This window comes from Arvicanthis niloticus, chromosome 15, assembly GCF_011762505.2.
Source record: "Arvicanthis niloticus isolate mArvNil1 chromosome 15, mArvNil1.pat.X, whole genome shotgun sequence".
Lineage (NCBI taxonomy): Eukaryota > Metazoa > Chordata > Mammalia > Rodentia > Muridae > Arvicanthis > Arvicanthis niloticus.
In genome coordinates this window covers 824932-835000 of record NC_047672.1, presented here as the reverse complement: position 1 = coordinate 835000, position 10069 = coordinate 824932, and the positions used below count along the sequence as shown (strand labels likewise).

The 10069-nt window shown below is 52.1% G+C and overlaps 1 protein-coding gene across 1 annotated transcript in view; it reads right to left on the bottom strand.

Moving 5' to 3' along the window:
- The window catches only part of Nos3 (nitric oxide synthase 3), a 20249-nt gene extending 10487 nt beyond the window's left edge, over window positions 1-9762 (bottom strand). Inside the window, exons 1-13 of the mRNA XM_034519412.2 lie at window positions 9556-9762; window positions 7448-7550; window positions 6947-7095; window positions 6659-6821; window positions 5353-5444; window positions 5132-5273; window positions 4315-4454; window positions 4026-4200; window positions 3354-3455; window positions 2561-2755; window positions 2373-2446; window positions 2074-2218; window positions 1602-1706 (exon numbers count right to left, since the gene is read on the bottom strand). Of these exons, the coding sequence (XP_034375303.1) occupies window positions 1602-1706; window positions 2074-2218; window positions 2373-2446; window positions 2561-2755; window positions 3354-3455; window positions 4026-4200; window positions 4315-4454; window positions 5132-5273; window positions 5353-5444; window positions 6659-6821; window positions 6947-7095; window positions 7448-7550; window positions 9556-9719 (1749 nt within the window). The 5' untranslated portion in view covers window positions 9720-9762. The remainder of the gene's footprint in view (window positions 1-1601; window positions 1707-2073; window positions 2219-2372; window positions 2447-2560; window positions 2756-3353; window positions 3456-4025; window positions 4201-4314; window positions 4455-5131; window positions 5274-5352; window positions 5445-6658; window positions 6822-6946; window positions 7096-7447; window positions 7551-9555) is intronic.
- Between the last annotated feature and the right edge of the window lie 307 nt (window positions 9763-10069).

Here is a 10069-nt window from a genome sequence, read left to right as displayed (position 1 = left end):
TCTGTCGAGACAGGGGACTGACCTGGAGAAACTGATGAGCTTTCTAGGCTGATGAAAGGCTCTGTCTTGTTAGGACTGTGGGTCACACACTGCACTTTTATGCCAAAAAGCTAAATCATGGTGCCACTTATGGCTTGAGTATTTGTCCCTCAGATCTTGTGTTAATGACCTTTGGAGATCATTGGGTTGAGAGGGCTCTGCATTCATGAGTGGTTTAATCCACCCATGGATTAATGGATTAATGGGGCTGTATTGGGAAGCCCTGGTATAAAGGCAGCCCTCCCTGGATCGCTCCTACTGTCTTGTGTGCCATGTGATGCCCGCTGTGTATCATGACACACAGGGAGGCCCCACCAGGTACTGAGCAGATGTGGAGACAGGTGTTTGAGTTCTTTTGATTTTAATTTTTTTATTGCTTTTATTTTTAACTTAGTTGTGTGTGTCTCTCTCTCTGTGTGTGTGGTGTGTGCTTGCACATGTGCATGTGCTATGTATAGCATATGTGTAGAGGTGAGAGGACAATTTGCAGGAGCTGTTTCTGTCCTTCTATTACCTGGGTGCTAAAGACAGATCTAAGGGCCTCACATGGCGGCAAGTGCCCTTCCTTGCTGAGGCATCTCATCTCACTTGGCTCAGTTTTTGTTTGCTGTTGTTGTTGAGACAGGGCCTTGTTGTGTGGATAAGGCTAGCCTGAGATCCACCTGCTTGTCTCTCTATGCCTGGATTGAAGACATTCCTGTTTTGAGTTTCCTGAAGCCGACACTGGCCTTAACCTCACACTACCGCTGTAGATGCCCTTGACCCCTTGATCCTTCTGCTTGAGCCTCTCAAGTGCTAGGACCATACAGGATACCACACCTGACTCAGGTGGGGGTTTTTGTTTGTTTGTTTTTAAAGCAGATGAGAATTAGGGAAAGGGCTTCTGTCAGAATTCAAGCTTGCTGTGGGCATTTAACTTTGGATTCTAGAGGAGGGACTCAACACTCATAAGGGACCTGACACCTGAAACTGGGACAGATAGAAGAGCAGGTAAAAATGAGTCAAACTTGGGGTATGGAGGTGAACCATGGGAATAAGGCAGCCATAAGGCATTTGATGGCCTCAGCTTTTGCTTCTTTTAAGACATGTTGAACAGGTGAAGCCATTCATGCGTGGCGGCATCCAGAGTATGCATGCTTCTTTTTTCAAAGCAAGAAAAGAGAAACTTAAAATACTGAAGACAGCAGGGAGTCCTTGTTTTTCTTAGTTGGCAAGACCTGAGATACTTTGTCAGCCAGGAAGGGCCTTCCCCATATCAAAAGACTTGCAGATGATAGAGATGGCTGGGGCTACAGGAGTCAGGGTTCCCAGCAGCCAGCTCACATTCCCATCAGGAAGTGGGGCTACTTCAGCATATTAACTTTCTATCCTGCTGTGTATGAGTATGTGTGTACACTTGTGTGTGTGTGCGCACATGTGTGTGCACTTTCATGCACACAAATGTGAATGTGTGCATGAATGAGTGTGTGTGCATGAATGAGTGCGTGTGTATGTTTGTGTTTGCCTATTTAGCTGGCCCTGTTTTGAATCTTTTCTCAATCTCCCTCTCCTGAAAGCCTTACCTCTCCATTCTCCGGGGGATCCCCATTGCCAAATGTGCTGGTCACCACCAACACCAGTGCCTCGTGCTCTAGGGATACCACATCGTACTCATCCATGCACAGGACCTGCAGTGAGAAGATGGGCATTGACACTTGTCTTCCTCCTGTCTGTCCCTGTTCTTACTTAGGCCAGACAAAGCCTGATTGCACCCTGAATCTTTGTAGATTGTTTTCTTTGTGAACCTGACTTTTATTTATTTATTTATTTTTTTGAGACAGGGTCTTATGCAGTCCAGGTTAGCTGTGAACTTATTATGTAACCAAGGATGACCCTTGATCCTCTTGACTCTACTGCCTAACTGTTGGGATTACAGGGATGTGGCACATGCTGGATTTAAAATGAACCCTTACTTTTAGCCCTCTTGTCCCCCAGGCACCTCTGAAGAGGTGGACTACTCTTTCCAGCCCGCTGCCTCTCAGGCTTCAGTCCTACCCGGGGATCAAAAGCCTTCCGGAAGAGCCTCCCCAGCTGCTGTGCGTAGCTCTGGGCCCGGCCAGTCTCAGAGCCATATAGGATGGTCGCCTTCACACGCTTCGCCATCACTGTGCCCATGAGTGAGGCAGAGATCTTCACTGCACTGCAAGCAAGGGTGGAGTAAGGGCATCCTAGGTGCACAGAGGCCAGACCTCCCAGGTAGGGGCCCAGACCTCATCTCTGTAAAGTATTGGGGTACAACTACTGGGCTTGTTCCTCTCAAGTATGGAGAAGGGATGCAGTCCCAGGATACCCACTTGGCTACTTCCTTAAAGGTCTTCTTTCTGGTAATGCCTGTGCCCTTTGCTGTACTTTCCTTCCAGGGGTCTGGCTGCAAAAAAGTGATGGGGTGCGGGAGGGGAGAAGCATAGAAGACAAAAGTTAGCAGCTCCTGTGGGCTGCCCAGAGCTGCGCTAGGTGGGCAGGAGCCAGTTGGGTTGGGTACCTGGTAGCGGAAGGCAGGGGACAGGAAATAGTTGACCATCTCTTGATGGAAAACAGGGGTGAGGCTGCCTGAGATGGGGGGCACGATCCAGGCCCAATCGGCAGGGCAGCCCCCTCTGGCCTTCTGCTCATTTTCCAAATGCTTCATGAAGGAGGCTGTGGCAGCATGGTGGTCCACAATGGTCACTTTGGCCAGCTGAGGTGGGGTAAAAGAGCCTGGTCTCAGAAGTGCTCTATAGATCCTACCTTTATCACTGCAAACCCAGCCTATTCTGTGCCTTGGGTCACTGCAAATGACATATCCTGTGTCCTCTCAAATCTCCAGCAGATTCCATAGCCATGTTCCGAGTCGAATGGGTAAGAGCAGCTCCAACTTCCAGTGTCTGTGCCTTGCCGCCAGTGCTGGGTGCTGAGATAGAACCTGGGGCTTCACGTTTATCACTGAGCCACACTCCCAAGTCCTTTCTTAACCCTTTTAGACTCCACAGAGGTATTCACTAGGCACCTCAAACCACACCCTACCAAACACACATTGTATTATAACACTACTGTACCCAGCATGTTTTCTACCTAACATTAGAGAGTCCAGATGCCAGTGGGTTCCACAGTATGCCCTGGGACCAATTACTGAGCAAGGTTTCTGGCAAAAACTTAGGTAACATACTGTAGCACCCAGGACAGTGCCTGTGTATCTTGAGTTGCAGACACAGCGTGCCCCGTGACACAGGGGCTACAATACATATCAACTCTGCTCAGTGTCTGAGTTCCCTTACCCCACAGCTGGGCCTGTGTACCTGGTAACTGTGCAGTACAGCCACATTAATTTCCACCGCTGCCTTGTCTTTCCAGAGTGATGAGGTTGTCCGGGTGTCTAGATCCATGCAGACAGCCACATCCTGGGTCAAGTTGAACAGAAGCAGCAGGGAATGGTGAGGAGGAGGGGGTGAGACCCAATGCTGGGCTGGGTCAGTGCTTTCCCAGAAAGGAACCATGGAACAGAGACAGCAAGCCCCTCCTCAGCCCTGGCCTTCATTTCTCATCTCTGAAGTGGAGCATAAACCTTTTCTGAGATAAAGTCCCCTTTTAGCCAGGCATAGTGGTTCAAGGCTATAATTCTAGTACTTGGGATGCCAAGGCAGGAAGATTACCATGAGTTCAGGGCCAACCTGGTAACACACACACACACCCACAATTCACACACACATATATACATGCATGCACATACACATTTATACATACATGCACACACACATTCATAAAGAACACACACACGTATGCATGCATGCTCCTTTGAGAATCTGACGAAATCTATCCTTCACAAGCTTCCTCCCTTCCCACCTTTGTGGCTCTGGAGCTCAGTCACATCCTTGGACCTGACTTGACTCACACTTTCCCATGGCCAGCACTCTGGGTGGGGGTGGAAGTGACAAACAGCTTCATGTCCCCTTTCGTCAGCATTCCCTCACCTCAAGTATGTTGTAGCGGTGAGGGTCACACAGGTCCCTCATGCCAATCTCTGAACTCATGTACCAGCCACTGAAAGGGGCAGCAGGAAACTCCATGCCCCCGATTTCTAGCAGCATGTTGGACACAGCTGGGAGGGCATACCAGCGCAGGCCAAGGGCAGCAAACCACTCTAGCCTAGGGACAGGGGCTTTGAATTAGCTTCTATGTAGAGTTGCTAGGTGCCCTCCTAAAGTCCCTCCTCAAAGGGCTTTAGGTAGCCTCGTCCCACCCGCAGCCTTTCGTGCTTACGTGGGGTGCTCCAGAGGCACCTCGAGGACCAGCTCTGGGGGCAGAGTGAAGAGTTCTGGGGGCTCATCAGGAGCCTGGAGTAACAGGGGCAGCACATCAAAGCGACCATTTCCTGGGGTCCAGCCATGTTGGATACAGAGCTGTGGGAAGCAGGCAGAGGTGGAGTCAAGGGCTGTGACCCCCTGACCTCACTAGGAATCCTCACCATTAGCCATTCCCCACTCTTTACCTCAGGGACTTCTCAATGACTGGGTCTCTATACCCACTAGAGGATCCTGTTCTTATCATCAAGGCTTGCCTTGAACTCCTGACTGTCTTGCTTGGACTTCTCATGTCAAGGATTATAGGGGTGCACCACCATGCTTGACTTTCATCTCAAGCAAGGCCGCCCCTTTCTGTTCACTGACCTCTTCTCTGCATTCCCGAAGTGTTCCCTGCCCTCCCTGTCTATTCTGGCAAGCCTTGGTTCTCACTTGTGATTGCTACTCTTGGTTGTCAACTTGACACACCTGGGAAGACATCACCAGATTGGCCTGTGGCCATGTCTTTGGAAGATTTTATTGATTACTGATTGACGTAGGGGTCCTAGTCCACTGTGGGCAAGGCTGCCCCTGAATAGCTGGGCATGAGCTATATATGTGGTGGGTAGCTGAGTAGGCCAGTAAACAGCATCCTCCCTGGTCCTCCAGGTTCCTGCCCTGATGTCCTTCAGTAATGGAGGAGCCTATGAGTTGACAGAGGAAAGAAACCCTTTCCTCCCCAAATTACTTCTGGTCAGTGTTTTATCACAACAATAGAAAGCAAAGTAGTACACCACCTCAGTGATCTCCACATTGGCAGGGTCTCCCCGCACGGAGCCATCCTGCTGCCTATAGCCTGCATAGCGTATCAGTTGGCTGTTCCAGATCCGGAAGTCTCCGCGGCCAGGGCAGCGCTGGGGGAACACTGTGATGGCTGAACTGACACGGGGAATGAAACTGGTTAGAGCCCCTTTACTGCTGCCTGGGGCGGGCTTTGGCCTGGGGCAGGGTTACTCACCGAAGATTGCCTCGGTTTGTTGCGTACTTAATGTGGTTACAGATGTAGGTGAACATTTCCTGTGCGGTCCTGCAGTCCCGAGCATCAAATACCTGGGCTCCAAAAAGGACCGGGCAAGGATGTAGGAAAGAGATGAGGTTTTGACTGTCAGCTCTAGTGGAGTGCTGGCATGGGGCTTGCTGGGAAGGGGGAGGGGTCTGGAGGACCTACCCACTGCCCATGTGACCAGTGCTCTCAACATTTATGCCCTACTGACTCTCTTCTGTCTAACAGATGACTTGTTTGCCCAATATAGCCTGATTTTTTCAGGTCCCATCTCCCCCTTCCCCTCAGGGCAGACCTGAAAACCAGCACAGAGAGGCACCTGCTTACTGCTGAGTTGATGCCTGGGGAAGATTCCTAGTTGACAGGGGTGTATTGGTACTGAGTGCTCACACCAAGGCAGATAAGCATCCAGCTCCCTTGAGCCAGAACAGTGATGGGAATGGAAAGAGATGCCCTGCCAGTGGCATCCTGGTACTAGGAGAAGGCTGGGAAGTCCAATCCCACCTGAGGGAGAAGGCAATTTGTGACAGGGCAGGGAGTGGCAGTAGTGACTGGTGGCCAAGGGAGGACACAGCAGTCAGTGGAGCCTATTATGAAGTTTGATAGGTTTAAAGTTAAACTAAAGTCTTGAACCACTTAAAGGGTCCGGCAAGCGTCAGATAGATCTTTCTTATTTTATTGGAGACACCTTTGGCATCACCGAGCATGTGTCTTTTTTTTTTTTTTTTTTTTTTTTTAACCATATTCTTTAGCAGCCACTTACAGCCGAGGAGGTCATGGATTCAGTTCCCCTAGAGATCCCTAGCTTCTGTTAGTGCTGAGGCTGTTCCAGTAACCCATGCTGGTTCTGTGGTGTGTACTAGCATGAAGGAAGATGTGGGCCAGAGGCCTCCAGGGACTTCAGGGGAAGTGGGCATGAGGTTAAGGCCTGGCAGGAGACCTTTTAGTTAGTTTCTCTAGATACCAATTCTACTCTCTGTCAGCTGTCCTCATGTACTTAGAGAGCCTCAATGTTCTGATTGCTTCAGCCAAAGGCTGTGGGGCTTGATCACCACATGCCAGCCAATAGGCTGAGGATTATCCAGGAGTGCCAAGGAGGGAGCTGGTCTCCTTAGCAGTTGTCTCTAAAGGCAACGTGGGACAAGGGTCATTCCACTGCCTCACATCCGCCCCTCAGGGAAGCCTCAGGAGCTTCCTGGATCCCTCTTCTCCCTGTTCAGTCCCCTGGTACCTATCCTAGGCATGTGCCTACTGGTTATACCTGCAGCTTTCCCCACTGGATCCGGCCCACACAGCGGGGAGCATTGCGCCAGGCCTGCTTGGCCCCAAACACCAGCTCACTCTCCCGGAGCTGGTAGGTGCCTGTGGCTGCCACCTCAGCCTCCACTTCCTGAAGCCGCTGCTCATGAGCCTGGGAACCACTCCTGGGGAGAAGGGAGGGCCACAAGCCTAGTGTCAGGACGGTAAAAGGATGAGGAATGAGGTGTGAATGGTGATCTGGAGGCTTCTCCACTCAGGGTCAGGGTGTGGGGGTGCAGGGGAACCCCACCTTTTGATGGAGCTGTAGTACTGATTGATGAAGTCCCGGGCTTGAACCAATAGCTGCTCAGTGGGTGAAGGGCCCTGGGTGGGCCGGCTCTGTAACTTCTTTGGAAATACTAGGGATCCCAGGCAGCGTCTTGGGGTACAGGGCCCATCCTGAGCCGGGATAGAGGACACAAAGGCCAGGATCAGGTCAGAGTACAGGACAAGCGAGCTGTGGTTAGCAAGGGCAGAGGGAGGCCGGCTCGGGGAAAGCATGGGACCAGACCAGGGCTGGGATTGGAATTGGGATGAGGTCTGGTTGCTTAGGGCTTGGGGCTCAGGGCCAAAGGCTTGCTGAAGTCCTTGCAATGTCCCTTGGCCCTTCTGGGTCCTTCCTGGTTCCCACTACTGCAGACAAGGGCCAAATGTGAACAAAGTGGTGTTTCTTGGTTTGGGGCCTGATCTGGGACCAGGCCTCTACTAACCCTGTCCCAGCCCTAGAAATCTGGGCAGGGCCTGTCCTTACCTGCTGAGCCTGTGCACTGAGGGTGTCATAGGTGATGCTGCCCACTTCCCAGTTCTTCACTCGAGGAAACCTGGGTCCATCTGGGGGCCGGGTTAGCGGGGGGCTGTTGTGGGCCAGGGATGCATAGAGTCACGGGAGAGAAGTTGTCTCCTTTAAAGCCTCCCCATTGTAGTTCAAGGGCAGCAATGTACAGCATCAGTAACCCCACAGGGTCATCGCCCACCCTCTGCTTCCTGACACCTTCTGTCAGCTCTCATAACAGCCTTAGGAGGAGGACAGTACCACTTACACATCCAGGCATGCACAAATGACACATCCAGCAAGAGAGTGTACAACAAGAGTGGAAGCTGTGCTGTGAGCCACTATCTAGTTTCCCAGTGCCTAGCCACCCCTGAGTACTCTCTAGGCTTGGAGTGCTGGCCCAGACTGGTCCTCACTCCCTGCACAGAGCCTATTTTGTCTCATTTACATCCGAGGTTCCTTTGGTTTGAATGTGTTTCCTAGCTTTACGGGTTGGAGGTTTGGATCCTAGTGAACAAGAATTGAGAAGCTGGTGATAGAGTGGAGAGGTGGGAGATTCCTCCTGCCGTGGTAAACTGACTACTGGGTTCTAGTGGAGTACCTTTGTTATTTAGAGAGAGAGAGAGAGAGAGAGAGAGAGAGAGAGAGAGAGAGAGACAGAGACAGAGAGAGAGACAGAGAGAGACAGAGAGAGACAGAGACAGAGAGACAGAGAGAGCTCTGTGGCCTCCTTGCTTGGTCTGGGTGCTCACCTTGGGATGCCCTTGAGATGGCACAGCAGGTACTTGTGCCATGCTCATAGCTGCTTGGGTTTCTGAACCATGAGTGAAATAACCGCTCTCTGTGTGTGCTGGGGCTTTTGAGACAGACCTGGCAGGACTCAAGATCCACATAGCTGAGGATGGCTCAAATCCTCCTGCTTCCACTTCCCAACTGCTTACTGCTTGGATTATAGTCATGGGTCACTATGCTCATTCCTAGGTTCCCATTCTTGGTGTTATTCCATCTTTTTTTTTTTTTTGGTTTTTCGAGACAGGGTTTCTCTGTGTAGCCCTGGTTGTCCTGGAACTCACTCTGTAGACCAGGCTGGCCTCAAACTCAGAAATCCGCCTGCCTCTGCTTCCCAAGTGCTGGGATTAAAGGTGTGCGCCACCACCGCCCGGCTGGTGTTATTCCATCTTAAGGATCAGATTTTGGCAACTGGAAATGGAGTCTGCACTGGCCCTGCTCTAGGGGCCTGAGCTGAGGGAAGCCCCCTGCAGGGATTCCTCTGCTCTGATTTTGCTCACACTCACACCCCTCATGACAGCAGCCCTAGTATGAAGGGAAGCCTGAGGCCTTATCACTTCCTCCCAGAACCGCCTGCCTGCGCAGGAGGAAGGGAGGGACTTGGGGCCCTGCTGGCCCTGAGCAGCAGCCCTGGACCCTCAGGCTTGGCAGGAGCCCCTTGGCCTGACCCCTCACTGGAACAGTTTATTTTCTTCTTTTCAGGGACCTCAGGCCCAGGGCAGAGGTTTTGAGGGCTAGGACTGCAGGTCTGCTTGTGGTTCAGGGCTGTGAAGAGGGAGCCCTTAAGCAGGAAATGTGCCTAGCAGCTTTGCCTTAGCCCCCACACCAAGACTTTGTATCTCAGGCCCCAGCTCTCTCCTGTTCTGTGATGCACCACACCTAGGTTGCCCCTCCCCTTCCCTGTCTTCTCCAGTTAAGTAGCCATCACTACTGTTTGTCAAGGCTTCCTATGAACCAGAAACTTACAGACCCGAGAGGTGAGTGCTGCCGAGTCCACATTTTATCCACACAGAGGCTCAGGGAAGTCAAGTAACTTGTTTGAGGATGAACAATTCTTGACATGGAGCAACACTCTGTCCCAGTTCTGTAGTAGGGCCTCTTGTTTCCTCTTACCTAGTACCTGATGGCCTTGCTCCTGGCCTCTCCTCAGCTGTGCAGCCTCATTCTGCTCTGTTCACACTAGGAGCTTTTGGCATCGGTAGCCTGGTCCTTCTGGCTCTTCCCAGAGGCAGGCCTCAGTCTTCCATATGACCCCTTTACTCACAGAGCTTACCTGCTCATAGCCACACGCCCCTCACCTGTGGTCTGGTGTTGGTCGGGATGGGGACGGGAGTGCTGGTGCCTGGCTAGGCTCCGGTGCTGGAGAGGCTGAGCCCTGCTTGCCACATAGCCCTAGGCCCAGCCCGAGCCCTAGGCCACAGGGTGGCCCAGGCTCCTGACCCACACTCTTCAAGTTGCCCATGCCAGCTCACCTCGGCTCTGCTGACTGCTCAGCAGAGTCCCGGCCTTTTCCTTAGGAAGCAGGGAGGGGGGTAGTGGGAGGGGGCTCTCAGATGCTGGCCCTCGCCCCGCCCCTGTCCCACACACAATGGGACAGGAACAAGGCCGGCAGGGAGGCTCTAAAACCTCGGCTTCATGCCCGCTGACACAGAGGGTGGGGGGCCGGACGCCTGGGTTCCGCCATGAGGACTAGAGCTGATAAGTGGGAGCCCAGGTGTCAGTTAGAGGCCTGGGGAATGGTGGGTTGTCTACTAGAAAGATGCTTTGGTGGTGTTAGGCCACAGTACCAGAGCAATGGATTATCATATTCTT